This window comes from Sorex fumeus, unplaced genomic scaffold (genome assembly GCF_029834395.1).
Source record: "Sorex fumeus unplaced genomic scaffold, SorFum_2.1 ptg000270l, whole genome shotgun sequence".
In the NCBI taxonomy this organism is placed as follows: domain Eukaryota; kingdom Metazoa; phylum Chordata; class Mammalia; order Eulipotyphla; family Soricidae; genus Sorex; species Sorex fumeus.
Window position 1 is genome coordinate 26,738 of NW_026606327.1, and position 21,663 is coordinate 48,400.

Below are 21,663 nucleotides of genomic sequence, written 5' to 3' on the forward strand. Positions count from 1 at the left end.
GTGTGTGTTAATGGCGTGTCTCGCGCCCATGCCTGGCCCGCGGTTTGCAGGGACCAGCAGTCAAAGGGTCGCACTGTGCTGAGAGTCGGGGTTTGGGGCAAGAGGGACCTTGGAGTCCCCCATTCAGCGCTCGGGCGCCGCAGTACCCACAGTGCCCAGTAGATGGCGCCGTGACAGCAGGAAAACGGGCTCCGGGCAGGAAAGTTTGTGTGGAACCTTCCGGGCCACCAGTGGGACCAGGCGCTGATGTCCACACTTCCGCCGTGGCCTCTCAGGCGGGCAGTGGACTGCGGGCAGCGGGAGGAAGGAGCGTGGCCGGGGGGTCTCCTCGGCCGAGCGTCATAGCTCTGACCAGGCCTCAGTTTTCCCTAAGGATCCTGCGTTTTGTGTGTGTGTGTGTGTGTGTATGTGTGCGTGTGTGCGCGCGCGCATGTGTGTGTATGTGCATGCATGTGTTTGTGTGTGTGCGCGTGGGTGTGAGCGCGCACATATATGTGCGTGTGTGGTTGTGTGTGTGCCTGCATGTTGTGTGAATGTGTGGTTGCATGTGTGTGTGCATGTTGTGTGTGCATGGGTGTGTGTGCGCGCGCGTGTGTGCATGCGTGTGTTTGTGTTTTTGCATAGGTGCGTGGATGTGTGCATGTGCGTGTGCCTGTGTGTGCATGCATGCATGTATGTGCGTGTGCTTGTGTGTGTGCCTGCATGTTGTGTGCGTGTGTGGTTGTGTGTGTGCGTGCAAGTTGTGTGTGCATGGGTGTGCGCGCGCGCGTGTGTGCACACTTATGTTTGTGGGTGTGTGCATGCGTGTGTGCGTGCGTGCACGCATGTATGTGCGTGTGTGGTGGCTATGTGTGTGCCTGCATGTTGTGTGTGCATGTGTGTGTATGCATGCGTGTGCGCACACATGCATGTGTGTGGTTCCATGCATGCTTGCGTGTGTGCATGCATGTGTGTGCATGAGTGTGCATGTGTGTGTGCTTGTGTGTGCCTGCGTGTCACGTGTGCATCTGTGTGGTTGTGTGTGCATGCGTGCATGAGTGTGTGCACGCATGTGTGTACATGCATGTGTGTGTGTGTGCTTATGTGCATGGGGGGGCTGTCACAAGCCGACAGAGCCTAGCTTGGCCCCACCATCACTGGGCCACAGGGCGAGTGTACCCGGAAGCCCTCGGTCTGGTATTCCCACCGCCTGGTGCTCCTGGCCCCTGAGCACTGGGAATTCACGGTCCACTGAGGCACGGAGGGGCCAGGGCCCGTCAGATCCCAGGTCCTGCTCTCATGCCCCGACCCACTGCGGTGGGCCAGCCCTGGTGGGCCTCCGAGGTTCCGATTCCGGGGGGCGGGGGCAGCAGTGGCCAGGGGGCAGTGGCGGGTGGGGGGCGGAGCTTCCTGTCCGTTCCCGCAGGGGGACTTTCAGGGGGCCGCGCGTGTTTTTTCTTTTGTTTTATTTTTATTTCCCCTGCACAGGCTGCAGGAGACGAATCGGTGTGTCCTGTGGGCTCGAGTGAGGCTTATGTAACTGCAAATGATTCAACTCGCAGCTCGCACAAATGGCTAATTCGGCCCTTAATGCCGTAGCCCCCCCGGCAGGGAGACGCTGGCGTGGCTGGGCACCGGGGCCTCGGGCCCTCTCCGGAGCTGTGACAGCCGTGGTCAGCGGTGCAGGGGGACCGTGAGAGTCTGGCTCTGCATCCGGTCCTGGTGTCCAGCCCGGCTCCAGGGGGCAGGAAGGCCCACAGGCACCCACACCCCCGAGGGGCTCTGCTGGCTCGGGGTGTCCCCGGCTCCAGGAGGACGGGGGTCCTGCCGGACGTCCCCACAGCACAGGCCAGGGCCCAGTGGCTGCAGGGGCCAGCTAGCGGCCATCAACTTTCGGAACTGCACCGGCCGTGGGCCCGGCGTCTCCTGCCCCCGGCCTCAGAGGTGTCCAGTCTCGACCCCAGGGCCAGGGTGAGCCGATGTGGTACCCAGGCCGCCCGCAGACCACGCGGGTCTGGAGTCGCCGGCCGATGGGGCTTCCGGTCCCTGGTGCCCCCGTCCCTGGGCGTGTGGGAGGAGGCGGAAAAGGTGCCAAGTGGGAGAGATGAAGTCACCGTCCTTGGGAGACACGGGGCGCCATGCACCCATGGCCCAGACCTGCACCACGCACACGGACACACACGCACCACAGCTCACGCGCCCACAGAGAGCACACACACATACTACGGACACACACACATAGACACACATACTGTGGACACACACACCATGGACACACACACCATGGACACACACACATCATGGACACATACCACAGACACACACCACAGACAGTACACACATACACACACCCCACAGACAGCACACACACACACTACAGACACACACACCACGGACACACACACCACGACACATACACATCACAGACACACAGACAGCACACACACACCACAGACACACACCACAGGCACACACACAGACAGCACCCCCCACAGATAGCACACACATGACTGTACACACACACAACCAGATAGTACACACACACCCCACAGACACACACACACCTCACAGACACACACTTCCCACAAACACACACCCCACAGATACCCCACAGACAGTACACACACCCCACAGACATGCACACATCCCACAGACACACACACTACAGACATACACCCCACAGACACATCCCACAGACACACACACCACAGACGCACTTCACAGACACACACCACAGACACACATACCACAGAGTCCACCGACACACACCCACACCCACACCCACACTCTCCCTCCCACAGGCCTTCCTTCAGAGACACACAGAATTCCTCAACCACCCTGCTCCCACACTCCCTCACACACACATTCTCACACCTTTGTTCGCACGCCCTCAACCACACACACCCCACCTACAAGTTCTCACACCCTAATGCACACACACACCCTCAACGCCCCCTCCAATCTTCACAAATTCTCACACATTCATACGCACTTCCGCAGCCACACACCCCTCACCCCTCCGCACTCCTCACGCCCCCGCACTTTCCCCTGCGGTCCTCACACTGTCCCTTACAACACACTCACACGCCCCTCCACACATCTCCCCCACACTCCCTCATGCTCACCCTCACCCCTCACACACACACGCACGCACACACGGTGCCTTCACAGCCTGTGGGCGCCCGAGTCCCCTGACTCCATGCATGAATCCCAGTGTCACTCAGCTGTCATTCCTTCCCACGGCTGCGTCACACACAGACACGCTGCCACCTGCCCCCGTCTGTGTGTGCGTGTGTGCGCGCGCATGTGTGTTGACAGGGAGAAGTTGGTGTGTGTGTGTTGGTGGAGAGGGTGTGTGTCTAAGTGTGTGTTGGAGAGGAGTGTGTGTGTTGGTGGAGAGGAGTGTTCTGTATGTGTGTGTTGGAGAGGAGTGTGTGTCTGTGTGTTTGAGTGTGTTGTATGGGTGTATTGGAATGTCTGTGTGTGTTGGAGAGGAGTGTGTGTGTTGGGGTGTCTGTGTTGGAGTGTCCTTGTGTGTTGGAGTGTGTGTGTTGTGTGTGTCTGTGTGTTGGGGAGGAGTGTGTGTATTGGAGTGTCTGTGTGTTGAAATGGGTGTTGTGTGTGTTGGAATGTGTTTTGTGTTTGTATCTGTGTGTTGGAGAGGAGTGTGTATATTGGAGTGTCTGTGTATGTTGGAGTGAGTGTTGTGTTGTGCTGGAGTGTGTTTTGTGCGTATCTGTGTGTGTTGGAGAGCAGTGTGTGTCTTGGAGTGTCTGTGTGTGTTGTGTGTGTGTCTGTGTGTTGGAAAGGAGTATGTGTGTGTATTGGAATGTCTGTGTGTGCTGAAGTGTCTGTGTGTTGAAGTGTGTTGCATGTGTCTGTGCGTTGGAGTGTGTGTACTGGAGAGGAGTGTGTGTGTCTGGGAGCATCTGTGTGAGTGTCTGTGTGTTGGAGAGGAGTGTGTATTGGAGTGTCTGTGTGTGTTGGAATGTGTGTGTGTGTGTGTGTGTGTGTGTGAGTTGTGCGGGGCGGGGGAAGGAGCCTCGGGCAGGCTATGGGGAAAGGCGGGGGTCGCTGCCAGGCACAGGCTGGGCCCCCTCAGGTGCGGTTTTGGTGGGCTGGGGGCAAAGTGAAGGGTGTGTATGTGTGTGTCCGTGTGCGTGTGTGTCTTTGCGTGTCTGTGCGCGTGCAGGATTCCTCGCAAAACTTCCCCGCGGAGGGGCCCCTTCCCCGCGGTGCCCCGACAGCCCCGGGGAGGGGGGCCGCGCCGGGCGCGCGGAAGCCCCCCGGGGCGGGGTCCGAGGGGCGCCCCCGGCAGGCCCCGCGTGCGCCTGCGCGCCCCGCGCCCCGCGCCCCGCCTGCGCCCGCCTCCGCGCCCGGCCCGGCCCCGCGGCCGCTCGGGGGGCGGCGTCTCCCCGCGGGAGGGGGCCCCCCGCGGCTGCAGCGGCCGGCCGGGCCCTTCCAGCGCCTTCCATCCCATCCCACCCATCCCCGCCCCGCCGCGCCGCGCCCCTGCCTCGCTCGCTCGCCCGCCGCTCGCCGGGCCGGGCCTGCGCTCCCTCCCCGGGGGTCGCGCCGGGGGGTCGCGGCGGCGGGGGCCGCGGCTGCAACCTGTTCGCGGGGGCGCGGGCGGGCGGAGGCGGAGGCGGCCTGGGGGGTGGGGGGCGGCCCGCGACCCCCCACCCCGCCCCCGCGCCGGGCGCCGCAGCTCGGAGACCCCCGCGCGCCCGCGCGCGCGCGCGCGCGTCACCCCAACCCGAGCCTGGCCCACCCTATATTTTTTCATTATTGTTTTTTTATTCCCCGCTTTTCTTTCCTTTAAAGTTCTTTTGTGCTCCTTCCCCCCATCCCCCCGATAAATCACCAAACTGTTACCTAGCGGGGCGGGAGCGCCGCGCCGACGCCCCCCCGCCCCCAGCGCGCTCCGAACGCCGCCCCTCATTGGCATTTGCAGGGGTGGGGGGAGAGGCACCGCCTGGGAGCGCCCTGCCCCCAGCACCCCCCAAGATCTTTTCTCTATTCTTTTTTTTTTTGGCTTCCTTTTTTCTCTCTTCCTTTTTTTTTTTGGTGAATTCTCCTTCCCCCCATTCCGAGGCATGGGGCTCCGTGCGCCGCGCTTTTAGGCTTTTAGATTCAACAGCTCGGAGGCGGCGCGGGCACCCCCCGGGCAGCCTCGGTCTCCTTCCAACTTTGCAGGATGGCTCGCTTCGGGGAGGCGGCGGTGGTGGCCAGGCCCGGCTCGGGCTCGGGCGACTCGGACCAGAGCCGGAACCGGCCGGGGACCCCGGTGCCGGCCGCGGGTTCGGCGGCCGCCTACAAGCAGACCAAGGCGCAGCGCGCGCGGACTATGGCCCTGTACAACCCCATCCCGGTCCGGCAGAACTGCTTCACCGTCAACCGCTCCCTCTTCATCCTCGCCGAGGAGAACATCGTGCGAAAATACGCCCGCAAGCTCACCGATTGGCCATATCCTTCCTGGCCCGGCTCGTGGGGGGAAGCCCCCCGGGGCGCCGAACGAGGGCCCCGCGACCCCCCGGATCCCCCCGGGCCCCATTTGGCCAAGCGCTTGCCACCAGGCACCGAACCGGGGTCCTCCCCCCATCCCCAGGTAAGACTTTGCATCGTGCGTCTTTTCCGTGGACCCTCCTGGGTTGCCCCCCACCCCCACCCCGTGCGTGGTGACCCTTGGGGACAGCAGGTGCAACCCCCCATGAGCCCTCCGCACGCTGCGTCCTGACGGCGGTGGCGGCGGTGGCGGTCTCACCCCCGCAGAGCTGCCCGGGGCGAAGTTCAGGCTCCCGGCGGGGGTTGAGTGGTCCATGAACATCCAGGGATGCTCCGGGCTGAGTGGTCCATGAGGATCCAGGGATGCTCCGGGCTGAGTGGTCCATGAGCATCCAGGGATGCTCCGGGAGGAGGAGGAGGAGGAGGAGGAGATGCCTCGGACCCAGCCCCCCCCCCCCCCCAGGACAGGATAACGGCCAACTCTCGGCGGGGATGGGGGGCACGTTTAAGTTCGGGCGCCTGGGAGTGTGTGTGTGTGTGTATGTGTGTAGGGGGGGTCTTCCCGCCGTGCCTCCCTGCCTGGCAGAGGGGCTCTGCAGGGCCCTGGGCACGCATGTGTGTTGGGGACTCGGGGTGGGTTTTTTTTTTTTCTGGCGCTGGGCTGCCCTGGATGCAGATGGAAGGGGTCCCCTGAGTTCACCTGTGCGCTGGGTCCCCCATGTGCCCTGGGCTGCCACCGGGGAGAGTTAGTGGCTGTGCCCAGGGCTGCACCCCACTTCCCCACCCCCCCTGAGGCCCCGTGGGGTGCGCTCCACGCCGGCTACTGCTGCTTGCCAAGAACCCAGGCTGGTTAGCAGAGCTTGAGGGACGGGGGTGTCGCGCGGTGGCGAAGCGGCGGGCAGGTGGAGAGGGGGGGTGGGGGGTGGGGTGCTGCACCTGCGGGGCTCCCACGCTCCAGGTGTGCCGCGGCCAGGCAGCTGGAGGCCCCCCAATCCCCCCGGCACCCCACCCCGGGGTCCTGCCTGCCCGTCGCCTCCCGCCTGGCGGCGGTTGGTTGGCTCCTTGGAAGCGGGGACCGTGCTCGGCTCGGCGGCGCGCGGCCTCCCCCGCCGCGTCTCCCCGCCTTCCCTCTCCCCACTGCCCCCCGCCGAGGGGTGGGGGGCGCTGCAGTGCGTGAGTCGGAGCGTCTGCTGGGGAGGGGGCGCGGGTCCGAGGGCGGCTCCACGCCCCGCAGTCCGGACGCGCGCGCGCGCGCGCAGCGAGGCTCATTGTGTGCGCGCGCGCGGGTGCGGCGAGCGCGCGCGCGCGCAGCTGCCGGCCCCGCCCTCGGCCGCCCCCGACCCTCCAGGGGCGGGTCCCACCCCACCCCCCAAGGACTGCGGGGGCTCCGCACCCCGGCTGCACCCCGCACTCCGCTCCGGAGCGTGGCGTGCCGGCGCCGCCCTGCCCGCTACAGAGCGCCTGCCAACATCCCGGGCGGCCGCCGAGGGGTCCCTCCACCCCCCTCCCCCTTTCCAAACCGGGACCCCCCCTCTTCCTCCCTGGCACTTCCGGCCACCCAGCCCCGGGCCCCCTGAACACGTTTCGCGCACCACGTGGCCGCCTCCGCTCGCGTTCGCGTTTCCGCTGCTCCCCGGGTCCCGGTTGCCAGCGCCCCTTTTCTTGTCCGGGGCCAGCACGGGTTGGGGGAGGGGCGCCCCCATCCCCCCTGCACCCCTCCGGGCAGCTGTGGCCCCTTCCGCCCCCCCGCCGCCCCCTCCCCGAGTTCCGGGAAGCTTCTGCAGCGCTTCACGCAGGGCAGAGATGGGCAGAGATGCCAGGCCCAGCTGGTGCCAAGCTCACGCCCCCTCCCCTCCCCTCCCCTCCCCTCCCCTCTCCTCCCCTACTCTCCCCTGCCTTTGTCCAATAATCAATCGATTCATGCTTGTTTCCCCCACTGGTAACCCCCTCCCCCAGGGAGGATCCGGTTCCCCCACAACTGTCTTCCCTACCCCCCCAAACCTCCAGTGCACCCAGATTCATCTTCCACCTCCTTCTTTAGGGTGCCACCCTGCGAGGTGCCAGGGATGGGTGATCAGGCGGGCTTGGGGTGGGGGGGCTGCGCCGTCCGGGTTCAAGTCCTAGGGGCTGCGCTGTAACCTTGAACAATTATCTGCTTCCCTTGATCCGTGCGCGGGCCTGGAGTTCCCTGGTGGGTTCATTGAGTTCCCACGTGTCCGGCTTCCTGGTACCAGCTCTTAGCGCCAGGCCGTGGTGATTAAGGAGAGGACTTTGCATGCGGCCCAGGAGAAGGGGGTGTCCCAGTTCCCCCCGGGGGAGCTCCGGGCATTTTTAGAGGCATGGAAGGGGCTGGGGGCTAGTTAAGAATTTAGACTCCTCCAGAGGCTGGAGCAATAGCACAGCAGGAGAGGACGTTGGCCTTGCACGCGGCCGACCTGGGTTCGATCCCCAGCATCCCACAGGGTCCCCCAAGCACCGCCAGGAGTGATTCCTGAGTGCAGAACCGGGAGTCAGCCCTGAGCATCGCCGGGTGGGACCCAAAAAGTAAAGAAAAAAAAGAATTCAGATTTCTGGGTCCTTCTCCAGACTCGGTGAGGCCTTCCTTCTTTAGGATGGTTTTGGACGGAAGTTTGGGTCGCCCCGCTCAGCCCGAAGCACGTGAGACCCGGCCTTGAAGGGAAACGGGCGGCTCTGTGGGCCTGCCGCCTCTTGAGTCCTGGGCATCTTTGCTGGCTGTGTCCCGCCGTCACGTTGGACCTTTTGGTCCAACCCGGGCACTGACACATCCTCGGAGACGCCTGTGATCTGTGGGTGCGGGTGGGTGACCGGCCTCACCCGGTTCTTCATGGGAAAGATCTGGATCTTTCTGGAACGGATGCCCGACACAGCCCGGGTTCGGTGGGGCTGGCGGGGGTGTCGGTGGGTTGGCAGCTCGCTCTGAAGGCGCCGTGTTTCGTTTTATCTTTCTTCTTGCAAGCGCCATCTGCAGAGAGAGAGAGAGAGAGAGAGAGAGAGAGAGACAGAGACAGAGAGATTCAGAGAGAGACAGAGACAGAGACAGAGACAGAGATTCAGAATCAGAGAGAGAAAGAGAGAGAAAGAAGAGACAGAGAGAGAGAGAGAAAGGGAGAGAGAGACAGAGAGAGACAGCGAGGAGAGAGAGATTGCGTTCTCCTGCTGGGCTCCGGGCGGCAGTGGGCCCTGTAACCTTTTGGAAAATGCTAATTTAATTTCGGAGGCGATCTGTACGTCTCCAATTCCTCTTTTTCTCCCTTGCTCATCTGAAGGGCCCCTCAAAAGCCTTCCAGGGGGGCACTTGCTGTTCAGGAATGTTTCCTATGGTCTGGGCTGGTCCGTCCCAGGTTCTGGGGCCCTCAGGGGTCCCCCTTCCTGTTTGCAAGGCTGGTGGGGTTGGGGCCCATCCCCGATGCGGGGGGGCAGAAGCCACACCCCCATCCCCTAATCCACTTTCCAGAGATTCCCCCCATTTCCCACAGTGCTCTGATCTCTGGAGGAGAATTGTTGAGATCTTTTTTGGGGGGAGGGCTTTCTGGGTGGCCCCCCAAGTATTTCTGGCTGTTCACGGTGAAGCAGGGGGTCCCCCAAATCCTCACCCGGGGCCCTCCTGCCTTCCTGAGGCGGGGGATTCTCCATGGTCCTCCCGGGGACACACAGGCGGGGGTTTCGGGCTGGGTGACAGTGATGTTGACCCAAACCCTGGCTGCGGAACGCAGACAAAGCCAACGGGGCAGGCGGGTGCCCAGCTTGGGGACTGCAGGTCCGGCGCTATGATGCTCGGGTTCCTGTTTGGCCTCCGTCCTTGCTCCGCGCACGCGCCCAGGGGGTGGGGTTGTCTGGTGGGGACACCAAGGGGCCCGCAGGCCCGCCAGGCCCTCCTGGAAAGCAGGCTGGAGGGGAGGCATTTGAGAGAGACGAAAATATCTCGGAGGTGATAGGGTGTCATGTCCCACCCGCTCGCCCTTCCGCAGCGGCTGTCTGAATGCCGCAGCCCAGGTCGCTGTGAATTAGAGGAGGGGGAGGAGGAGGAGGAGGAGTGGGAGGAAGAGGAGGAGGAAGAAGAGGAGGAGGAGGAGGAAGAGGAGGACCCCAGCAGCCTTCCTTAGCTGCAGTTCCCGTAAAACCCAGACTCCCCGAGTTCTTGGCCTCATCCTCAGTTTCTTCTCTCCTTGGAGCGGCGGGGGTCGAAACCAGAAGTGTCTTCTCCACCCCCCTGAACTCTGCAACCCACCCACTCCCCTTTCCCGTTTTTTATTTTATTTTATTTTATTTTATTTTATGTTATAGCAACATCTGCCTTCGTTCCATTTTCGTTCTCCCAAAGTGTTAAAACCCCAAACGCTCGTCAGCCCAGACCCGCTTGGGTTCCAATCTCCCCGCGTTGTTGCTCTTCTCGGGGGGTCCACGACCCCCTGCCTCTCTCCCCCTCATGCCCTAGCTTGCACTTTCTGCCCCAAGGCGAGGTGGGACGTGGCCCTGTGAACCCCCCTTTCCTCCCTGCCTCCTGGGCACCCCAATTTCTCCGTTCCTTCCCTCTCTGCCCTGGTTCCTTCCCCCCCTCCCTGCCCCTCTGTGTGGTTCTATATTTCTCTCTCTCTCTCTCTCTCTCTCTCTCTCTCTCTCATTTTTAGGTTCAGCCTTTGTGAATAATTCATTATCTGTGTGGGCTTTTCCTGGGCTTTTCAGAAAAGAGAGGTTACTTGTCTTCCACCGGGAGAGGGAAAGGAGGTCTTCTTGCCGCGGCCGGCCCCGCGAACACCGCCTCTCTTCCGGCCCGCTGTTCCTCGCTGGCCGTTGCTTTGGTGGGTGGGTGGGTTGGTTTTGTGGTTGTGGGGGCCACCCCCAGCGCGGCTCAGGGTGTCCTCTGGGCTCTGCGTTCAGGAATCACTCCTGGTGGAGCTCGGGGTGTTGGTGGCGGGGATCGAACCCGGGTCCGCAGCGTACGAGGCAAGCACCTGCCCTTCTATGCCCTCCTGGCCGGCTTGGTTTTTTTTTTTTCTTTCCTTTTTGGGTCCCACCCAGCGATGCTCAGGGCTGACTCCCGGCTCTGCACTCAGGACTCACTCCTGGAGGTGCTCGGGGGATCCTAGGGAATGCCGGGGATCGAACCCGGGTTGGCCACATGCCAGGCAAACGCCCTCCCTGCTGTGCTATCTCTGGCCCTTGGAAAAAAAATTCAATTATAACAATTGCGGGGGGAGGGCGGCACCCCATGGAGTGTCGGGACTCGAACCCCAGGCCTCCCCTGTGCCCCACTGTGGAACCTTTTATCCACCAGCCCTGAATCCCACTCTGGCAGCGAACTTGGTCTTGGGGTTCAGGTGACAAGGCCTGACAGCTGCCCCGTGCAAAACGCAGGTGATCTCGGGGTCCCCTGGGGTGAGTGATGGGTCCCTCCCCCCAGGAGTGGCTGGGACATGCCCCCCCAACTCCCCCCCAATCTCCCCCCAATTCCCACTGCCAGCATCGAGCCGGCCCTTGGGGGCTGAGTGCTTCATTTTGGGGGTCAGGGCAGACAGGGCTTCCCCGATGACACTTAGGGCATCCGGGTTGCTCTTGGCCAAACCTGCCTTTCCGTTAAACGCCGGGGCCTCGCTTGCTGTGTTTGGGGTGTCGCTTGTAAAATCGGGGTCCCCGAGGGCCCGTCAACACTGATGCATGTCCCCGCTTCCTCTGCCCCACGTCCCGGCCTGAGTGATTTCTTGCTGCGGGCACCCCTGGCAGGCAGCGAGCCGGGGCGCTGGCCTGTGTCCCCTCAGCCCAGGTGCCTGGGTGCTGGCAGGTGGGGAGGCTGCTGGGAGGGGCGGGGCCTGGGGCGCGGGGTCCCGTGGGGACTTGGAAGTGGCTGGGCCAAGCATTTCGTCCTTCCACCTCAAGCAGTTTCCAAGGGTCACGCCTACCTCGGGGTGCTTGGGAATGTTTGGAATTGGCCAGCAGAGGAAACCTCTTATAGCGCTGGGGCCGGTGGGATTTGGAGGAGAAAGCAGGGAGTGACAGAGAGAGAGAGAGAGAGAGAGAGAGAGAGAGAGAGAGAGAGAGAGAGAGAGAGAGAGATGGAGGGAGAGAGGGAGAGAGGGATGGAGGAAGGTAGGAAGAGAGAAGGAGAGAGAGGGAGAGAGGAGAGAGAGGGAGAGACAGGGAGAGAGGGAGGGAAAGAGAGAGAGGAAAGAGAGAGGGAAGGAAGGATGGAGGAAGGTAGGAAGAGAGGAGAGAGAGGGAGAGGGAAAGAAGGAAAGAGAAAGGGAGAGGGAGAGAGGGGGAAAAAGAGAGAGAGAGAGAGAGAGAGAGAGAGCCCTGCAGGGAGGTGCCAGCCATGCACTCGGCTGACCTGGGTTTGGCCCCTGGCATCACCTAAGGGTCCCATGAGTCCCAAGTGTGGTCCCAGAACAAAAAAAAACGTTTTTCTCCGCATCCTTGGATCAAACACACCACCTGGAGCCTTGCCCTCTGACCCCCGTTCGCGACTGGCTATGTAATGTTCCCCGCTTGCGCGGGGCGGATGGTGGGAACCCCCCCAAACCCCCCCCACACCCCAGACACCTCATTGCCCCCGAGGGCCCCATCACTCCTCCTGACCCTGTTCTCTGGTGGGTGCTCAAGGCCGCCGCCTTGAGCTGGGCCGGACCCTCGGACCCTCGGACCCCCACAGCCCTGTGCCCGTCTCCTGCCGTTGGAGGGCGTTTCCGAGCGGGTCCGCTGCTCTGTGGGGTCTCCATCCACCCGTGGGCACGCCATCCACGCCACCGTGTCTGTTCCTGGTGGCCGCAGCGCACGGGATGGGGGTGGACGCCTGCCCTAGGGTCATTCTGCTCCCCACTCCTTCCCCCCGCCCTTCGGTGACGCTTGGCGTGTGGGACGTTGTAGTGGCCAGAGCTGCCGTCCCCAAGACCCTTTCCGGAGTGCGGGGGGAGGTGACCTGGCCATCCACACGCTGGACACCTGAGTCGGCTGCAAGTCGGATCTGTCCAGGGAGTGACCACGTGAGCGTGAGGGGCAGGCCTGTCCCCCCTCTTGCGCAGGGGCAGGCCTGTCCCCCCGTTCCAGACAAGGGCCCCTTTTCCTGCCCACCCCGGGGTGTCTTGGGATGAGGGCAGCTGTTTGCGTCGGGCTGTCCACTGTGGTAGCCCAACTGGCCAGGCCGGGCACCCCGAGTCCCTTGGCTTAGGGTGGCAGGGCAGAGGTGGGGAGGCTGGCTCCGTCTGGCGGGGCCTGGTCGTTGGGCAGTGTTTCCCCCCAATGAGTGACCGACATCACTTTCTCCCTTGGCGCCTGCCTGGTCCCTTCCTGGTGACACCGCCCCCCGGGTCCCCTGATGGGAGGCCGTGATTCAGGGTCCCCTGAATCGCTCACCCAGAGATCCGAGCTGATGGACGGCGGCGTGGACACTGGGGTTTAAGCTGCTGAAAAACAAAACAAAACAAGGGGCCGGAGCAATAGCACAGTGGGGAGGGCGTTGGCCTGGCACACAGCCGACCCGGGTTCGATCCCCGGCATCCCCTAGGATCCCCTGAGCACCGCCAGGGGTGATTCCTGAGTGCAGAGCCGGGAGTCAGCCCTGAGCATCGCCGGGTGGGACCCAAAAAGCAAAAAAGAAAGAAACAAAACAAAACTCAGAAAGTGAGGGCATTCGATTTTGGATCCGAACGGAGTCTCTTGCCAGAAACTTTCGTGTCTTAGAACGCACGGCCGCCGCCTTTGACCCCATGACTCTTCTCATTCACGTCTCTCTTTTTTTCTTTGTGCTTTTTGGGTCCCACACGGCGATGCTCAGGGCTGACTCCTGGCTCTGCACTCAGGGATCACTCCTGGTGGTGCTCGGGGGACCTTAGGGGATCGAACCTGGGTCGGCCGCGTGCCAGGCCAACGCCCTCCCCGCTGGGCTATTGCTCTGGCCCCTAGAGCAGTGTCTGGCTGGCACCAGTGTCCCCTCAAGCTGGTGCCCACCGGGGCTGGGGCAGGCGGGGCCTGTCCACTCTGCCGGTGACTATTAGCTGCCCTCCTGGAGGCAGGACTGAGGCCCTGGGCTCTCAGGGCTCGCTTGGCCTGCAGCGTTGCGGTGACCTGTGGGAAAAGCCCCTCAGTAGCAGCCCTGCCCCGGCCAAGCCAGCACGCAGGCGTCGGCAGGTAGAGGGAGGTGCCACCTGCGGGCGTCGGTGCTGTGTGGGGCAGGCGGCTCAGGGGGGCCCGGGACGGGCGCCTTCTCGGCTGAGGGTCCCTGAGGGGCTGATGCCCACGCCCGGCTGGCTCCTGACACCGTGTCCGTCTCTGTCCTTCTGTCAGTGTACCCTGCTTACCCCGTGTCCACCCCACACACTGTGTCCATCCCACATACACTGTGTCCACCCCCCACACACCGTGTGCACCCCACATTCACCGTGTCCATTACACACACTGTATTTAACCCCCACACACAGTGTCCACCCCACACACAGTGTCCACCCCACACACAGTTTTCTACCCCACACACACCATGTCCACCCCACACACACAATGTCCACCCCACACACAGTGTCCACCCCACACACACCCTGTCCACCCCTACACAGTGTCCACCCCCCACACAGTGTCCACCCCACACACCGTGTCCACCCCACACACCGTGTCCACCCCACACACAAAGTGTCCACCCCACACACAGTGTCCACCCCACACACATCACGTCCATCCCAACAACGTGTCCCCTGCACACACCATGTCCGCCCCTACACACCCTGTCACCCCACTCACACTGTGTCCAGCGCCCACACTCTGTGTCCACCCCAACACCACGTTCTCCTCCACACCCTGTGTGTCCCTCAACACCAGGCCCCTGCCCAGGCCCGACCCCCGGCTCCCCATCCCCCCGCTGGCCTCTGTCCCCCTCACAGCGTGTCCTCAGCTGTCCCTCATCACACTCTCCTCCCGCTGACCCCCCCCCTTCCACTCCCTCACCACCCCGGCTCCTTCCCCCTCGCTCACCCATCTCTGTGCCGTCCCCCGAGCGTGGCAGCTGGCCAGGTGTGCGTGATGTGATGGAGCATGGCCGCCGGCCGTGGTCACTCGGCACGTGGCCCGGGCGGTTCTCGGATCAGTGCTCCCTCAGGGCCGGGTGCAAGGGGCCAGGGGTGAGGCCGGGGCTGCTGGGGGCCCTGACTCCCGGCTCTGGAAGCCTGCACCCCTCCTTCCCCTCCCCGAATGGTTGGGGTCAGTGCCCACGGAACTGGGCAGTCCATGGGCCCCCGCCCGCCCGTCCACCCTCATCTGCAGTGGTGATGAGCAACAGAAACAGCCATGTATGCATGTGTGCACGTTTGCATGTGTGTGAACATGTGTATGCATGTGTGTATGGGTGCGTGTGTGAATGCATGTGTACACACCTGTGTGGGCACATGGGTATGCATGTATATGCATGCATGTGAGTGCACATGTGTATGTGTGTATGTATGTGTGTATGTATGCATGTGTGTGCACATGTGTATGCGTGTATGCACACCTGCATGTTTGTATGCGTGTGTATGTGTATGCATGTGTGCACATCTGCATGTGTGTGCTCGTGTGTATGCATGTGTGCACGTGTGCACATCTGCATGTGCACGTGTGTATGCATGCATGTGTGTATGTATGCATGTCAGTGCACATGTGTATGTGTGTATGTATGCATGTGTGTGCACGTATGTGTGTGCACACCTGCATGTGTGCATGTGTGTATGCATGTATGTACACATGTGTATGCGTGTATGCACCCTGCATGTTTGTATGCGTGTGTATGTATGTGTGTATGCATGTGTGCACATCTGCATGTGCACGTGTGTATGCGTGTGTAAGCATGTGTATGCATGTGTATGCACACCTGCATGTGCACATGGGTATGAGTGTATGTATGCATGTGCATGTGCACGTGTGTATGCATGTGCATGTGTGCATGTGTATGTATGTATGCGTATATGCATTTGAGTGCATGTGTGTATGCATGTGCATGTACACACGTGTATGCGTGTGTGCACATCTGCATGTGTGTGCAGTGTGTGCATGTGTATGTATGTGTGCATGTATGTATGCATGTGTGAACATCTGCATGTGCACGTGTGTATGCGTGTGTATGTATGCATGTGTGTATGTATGCATGTCAGTGCACATGTGTATGTGTGTATGTATGCATGCGTGTGTACACATGTGTGCACATCTGCATGTGTGTGCACGTGTGCATGTGTGTGCACATCTGGTGTGTGCACATGTGTGTATGTATGTGTGTATGTATGCATGTGCATGTGCACGCCTGCATGTGTGTGTGTACATGTGTGTGTACATGTGTAGGCGTGTGTGTGTGTATGTGTGTGTGCTGGCTTTGTCCAGGTCATGGTGCCCCCAGTGTGGAGGGCCTGGTGGTGGGATCGTGGCTCCCACCCCCCCTCAGTCTGGCCTCTGGGGTTCCAGCCGCCTGACTTCCCGTGTTTAGGGGGTCCCCAGCCCTGGGGGGCAGAGAAGGGAGTTGGGATTGAAGGTCGCCAGCCGAGGGGTGCGGGGATGAGGGTGGGGGATGCCGGGACGCCCGCTGGGGGATGCAGGGTGGGGGAGACGGGGGTCCCAGGAGTGCCCTGCGGGTGGACACTGAGCATGGGCACCGAGGAAGGGGCCGCCAGGAGCGGAAGGAGGCGGACCCCTCCTCATCCCCTGCCACCTTGGGCCGAGACTGCCAGGAGCTGGGATAGACATGCTGTGACATCCGCCTGGGCGGGGACACGTGTCCCCCGGCTTCAGGGGGGGTGCTGGCAGGAGCGTGGTCACGTGACTGGGGACACGCCGGGCATCCGGGCGCTTTGGCGAGAGAAGGCAGCTTCCCTAGCAGTCGGGCCCGCAGGTGTGCACATATGTACGCTTGCATGTGTGTTCGTGTGTGCGTGTATGTTCATGTATGTGTGCGCGTTCATATGTGCGTATCTGGGTTCCATCTGCCCCCCAACCCCTTGTCTAAGGATGAGGCAACCTCAGGACTAGAGCAATAGCACAGCGGGGAGAGCGTTGGCCTGGCACAGGGCGGACCCGGGTTCGATCCCCGGCATCCCATAGGGTCCCCCGAGCACCGCCAGGAGTGATTCCTGAGCACAGAGCCAGGAATCGGCCCTGAGCATCGCCGGGTGGGACCCAGACCCCCACTCCCTCCCCCAAAAGGGATGCAGCATCGTCTCTGGGTGATGAGCAGAGAGCGGCAGTCGCCTCGAATGTTCTGGAAGATCCAGCCCCTTCCCACCTTGACCCGCCAGGCCTGTCTCTTCTCTCCCTGAGCCCCTCGGAAGGGACCAAGAGAACGAGGCTGGACCACGCTGTGGGGTGGGACCGGCCTGTCTGCTGTCCCTGCGACCCCCTGTGCTGGCTGAGGTCACTGTCTCTGTCACTGACCAGTGGCCATACCCCCATCCCCGGCTGGGCCCCTTGCCCATTGGCACGTCTTCCCAGATTGTTCCCGGCAGGTGGTTGGTCACCCTGAGGTGCCCTGGGAGGTGCTGCTGCCCTGGCCGGTGCTCTGAGGTGCAGTGGAGCCCCATGCCCTGCCATCCGCCTCTGCTACACACATGTGTGCGTGTGTGCACATGCGTGTGTGTATGCATGTTTATTTGTACTTGTGTGCACGTCTGCATGTGTATGCATGTCTGCGTGTGTGTGAGCCTATGCATGTCTACTTGTGTGAGTGTGTGTGCATGTGTGTATGCGTGTATGTATGTGTGTGCACGTGCATGTGTGTATTCATGTGCATACATGTGCACATGTGTATGCGTGTGCATGTGTGTATGCATGTGTGTGCACATGTATGTGTGCACATCTGCACATGTGTGCACGTGCATTGTTTATGTGTGTGCGTGTGAACATGTGTGTATGAATGTGTGCATGTGTGGGTACATGTATGTACATGTGTGTATGTGTGTATATGTGCATGTGCACATGTATGCATGCCTGCGTGTGTGTGAGCCTGTGTATGTCTACTTGTGTGAATGTGTGCACGTGTGTGCGTGCATGTGTGTATGCGTGTGTGTATGCATGTGTGTGCATGTGTGCGTGTGCACGTGTATTGTTTATGTATGTGTGTGCATGTGCACATGTGTATGTGAATATGTGTGCGTGCATGTGTGTATGTGTCTGTGTATGTGTGCATGTGCACATGTGTATCATGTGTAAGGTCTGCATGTGTGTACGTGTGCACATGTGTATGCATGTGCATGTGTATGAGTGTGCATGTGTGGGCATGTGTGCGTGTGCACATGAGTATGTGTGCACATTTGCACATGTGTGCGCACGTGTATTGTTTATGTATGTGTGTGCGTGTGCACATTTATCAAGGTGTGCATGTGTGGGTACATATATGTACATGTGTGTATGCGTGTGTGTATGTGTGTGCATGTGTGTATGTGTGTGTGTGTGCATGTGTGCACTCCCGTGACTGAGGCCATGGAAAGGGCCTTTCTTGGGCTTGTCCGCGGGCCGTCCCGGGAGCCCATGTGGAAAGGACTTTGCTCCCACCGATGTGACCCGTGTCCCCCCGGCCGCCTCCCGCAGAACCCAGTGCACCGGCCACCCGGGTGCCTCTGCCTGCCCGTGTGCCCCCGGCATGTCCTGCGTTTCTGGTGGGCACGTCCCGGCCTGCCGACCTCCTCACTCCTGGCACCAAAACCGCCACCTGCCACGTCATCGCCATCCCCCCCCTCCTGTCCTAGTTGCCGTCAGCCGTGCCTGAGCCAGTGTGAGGGCGGGAGTGGGGGGGTCCCGGGAGACTCGGCCGGGGCCTGTTTGCCCCCTTTCCTGAGGGGCTGGACGTGGGGCCGCGCACCCCTGCGTCACCTGCCCCTCCGTCCCCCACTGTCCCCCACGGGGCTGCCGGAGTGTGTGCAGAGGTGGCTGACCGCAGGGACCGGGGCCGGCGAGAAGGGGCGGGCGTCCGTCCCCCGGAAAACCCAGGGTCCTGCAGGGCACAGAGGCGGGAGCTCGCGAGCAAGTTTCCCCGAGCTCTTCCCTCAAGAAAACACCAGCCTGGCGGTGCTCTAACCACTGAGCCTCACTGCCCGGGAAGCTGAAGCCTCCTTCTGGGCTGGGGATGGGGGAAGGTTGCAGATGGCAGCGTCCCGGCCTCCCACAGGGAATTGGAGCAGGGGGAGCCAGGCAGATTGATGGGGCAAGCTCCAGGCTCTGCTGTGGGAACCTTCCAGCCGCCAGCCTCAGTCTCCCCTGTCTGGGAAATGGGCTCGTTCAGTAGAACCCAGGGCCGATCTAACACGATTCTCCGATGTTAGAATCAAGTCGGGAAACACCTGAAAAGGCTGCATGGCCAAGATCCACGGAACCAGATGGCGGGTCTTTACTGCTTGTCGGCCGTGCTGTGTCCCACAGCGCAGGTTCTCTGGACCCCGAAGGCTCACGCGGGGGCGATGCCCTTGACAGCCCCGAACCTCGGGGGCGTGTCAGGTCTGAGTCTCTCCTCTTGTACCTGAGCGTCTGCCGTGTCCCGAGCTGAAGAGCCTTTTCTCTTTTTTGCTTTTATTTATTTTTTGGTCCCACCCGGCGATGCTCAGGACTGACTCCTGGCTCTGCACTCAGGGATCACTCCTGGCGGTGCTCGGGGGGGACCCTAGGGGATGCCGGGGATCGAACCCGGGTCGGCCGCGTGCAAGGGAAATGCCTTGCCCGCTGTGCTATCACTCCAGTCCCTATGGATGGATCAGATATTGATCAAGGTGCTGAACTGGGTGATGGACCAGATATGATTATTTTTATTATTATTATTATTATTATTATTATTATTATTACTTTGCTTTTTGGGTCCCACCTGGCGATGCACAGGGGTTACTCTTGACTCTGCACTCAGGAGTCACTCCTGGCGGTGCTCAGGGGACCATATGGGATGCTGGGAATCGAACCCGGGTCAGCCGCGTGCAAGGCAAACGCCCTCCCCGCTGTGCTATCGCTCCAGCCCCTATTATTATTATTATTATTATTATTATTACTACTACTACTTTGGTCTTTTGGGCCACACCTGGCGATGTTCAGGGCTGACTCCCAGCTCTGCACTCAGGAATCACTCCTGGCGGTGCTCGGGGTCCCTATGGGATGCCGGGGTTCGAACCCGGGTCGACCGCATGCCAGGCCAACGCCCTCCCCGCTGTGCTATCGCTCCAGCCCCCCCGGGACGTGTTTGCTGCCCAGTAGTGGCTGCAGGCCTGCGTGTGACCACGGTGGCCTGCCAGTGACCCCTCACCCCACCGCCAGCTCCACCTGCCCTCCCCCCACACAGGGGCCACAAGCCCAGGCAGGGCCCCCGTCCCTCCCCCCGCTGTCTGCCTTCTCTCTCTGTGGTCTCAGCATCCCACGTGGGGCTGCCCCTGCATGGTGGCTGGTAGCAACTCCGCCCAGGGCTCATGCCAACGGGTCCACAGGGGCTGGGCCACCCTGGGGTGCTGTGTGTGTGGAGGGGGGTCTCCCCCACCTCTCCCTGAGAACTGGGGTCAGCAGCTGGCTGGATGAGTGGAAGCCGGGGGGCCGGGGGGAGGCCTTTGTTTGGGGTAACTGAGTTCACTGGCGTCTCCCCCACTCCCTGGAGCTGCAGGGTGTGTTTCTGCCGACAGAAGCCCCCCACCACCAGGGACCCTTGCTCCTGTGCACCCCACTTTGTCTTTCATTCACCAGGCTCTGAGGGGGCCCCTCCGTGGCCCCCCAAAGCGAGCAGGAGGCAAGGCAAGGGCTGGGCCCTGCCTTTTCGCTCCCTCTCTGCCTGTCAGCCGGGGAGGGGGGGACTTTGCACAGAGGCAGCCGTTGCCATGACGACGGCAGGTCGCATCCGCACCGCCATGGAAACCGAAGTTAAGAAACTGATGCTGATGGGGAAGGGGGGGGGGAAGGCTGGGAGGTCACGTGGCCGTGTTGTGTTTTGTTTTGTTTTAAAAAAAGAAAAAAGGGGCTTGGTTTTGGGGGTGGATTTTTTTTTTTTTTGCCTCTCATCGGTCTCACTTTTTTTTTTTAAAGGTTTTTTTTTTTTCCCCCACGTCCCTCCACCCCCACCCCTGGCTGGGCTACTCCTGCTGGGTGCTGGGTGCTGGGTGCTGGGGGTGTCATTCCTGGTGGTGCTTAGGGGACCTCGAGGTGCTGGGGAGCATCCTGCCCCCACACCCCCAAATTTCATGAGCCGGGAACTTGCCGCACGGAAAGGCCCCTGGGTGTGGCCAGCCAGGCCTGGCCCAGGGGTGGGAGAGGGCTGGGGTGTGCCCCCACCCTGCTCCCCACTTCCGTGGTGCCCCCTGGCCCCCAGCACCAGGACGGAACAGGCCTGCGGGCCCAGAGCCAAACTTGATTCCCCCCGAGATGCACTCAGAGGCCAAGACTGACCTCAGGGAGGGGACAGTCGCCCCGCAGGACCCCGGCGTCACCGGCTCTCCGTCCGAGGCCTCTTCTTCTTGCGTGGGTGTTCTGGGAGGTCTTGGCCAGTGCTCCAGGGAGCAGAGTCTGGGGGAGCTCCCTGCCCGGTGCTCCCTTCTCTGCTGGGGCGGGGGTGGTGGGGTTAGGAGGGTTTGTGGGTGCAGCAAAGCCGTTCAGGGCTGTCCTCATGGAGGGGAACGGGCGTCCGTCCGGGTGGGTTGATTTTCGTGCAGTCCCAGGGACCGAGACAGACAGACAGGCAGGAGCTGGCCCAGACTGAGGGACAGGTGCTCTGCTGTCCCCCAGGCTGCTAGGACGGTTTGCGCTCACTCGTCTGACGGCTTCACTGCTGCCCTCCCCCCTTCTGTTCCGGCCTGGCCGTTTCCCGCTGACCTCGGGAAGATGGATGGAATGGACACAGCCCACCCCCCAGTCCCCGGGCACCGGCTGAGTTTCATGGCTGGACAGAGCGTCCCTCAGCGGCCTCTGCTCTTGCCAACCCACATCTGCTTCTTCCCTCCTGCCCTCCTGCTGAGTGCCCAGCTGCCAAGCTCCTGTGGTGGTACCGGGGCTCGAACCCATGACCTCAGGCTTGCTCACCGAGCCTCGCGACCCTGCGGATGCCTGGAGTCGGCTGGGTGGGGGACGGGAGCATCTTGGTCCTCCCCACCAGGGGGTAACTGGGATTCTTGGTATGGTTGGCTTGCTCTGTGGGGCTGCCCGTGTTCTGGAAGATTCTGGAAGATTCTGGATGATTCTGGATGATTCTGAAGCTCCTCGTGGGGG

General features: G+C 61.8%; 1 protein-coding gene across 1 annotated transcript in view; it reads left to right on the top strand.

Moving 5' to 3' along the window:
- Positions 1 to 21,663, top strand: part of LOC130018802 (voltage-dependent R-type calcium channel subunit alpha-1E-like) — a 48,020-nt gene that overhangs the window by 21,885 nt on the left and 4,472 nt on the right. The window contains exon 2 of the mRNA XM_056109493.1: positions 5,176 to 5,444. Within this exon, the coding sequence (XP_055965468.1) occupies positions 5,177 to 5,444 (268 nt within the window). The 5' untranslated portion in view covers position 5,176. The remainder of the gene's footprint in view (positions 1 to 5,175; positions 5,445 to 21,663) is intronic.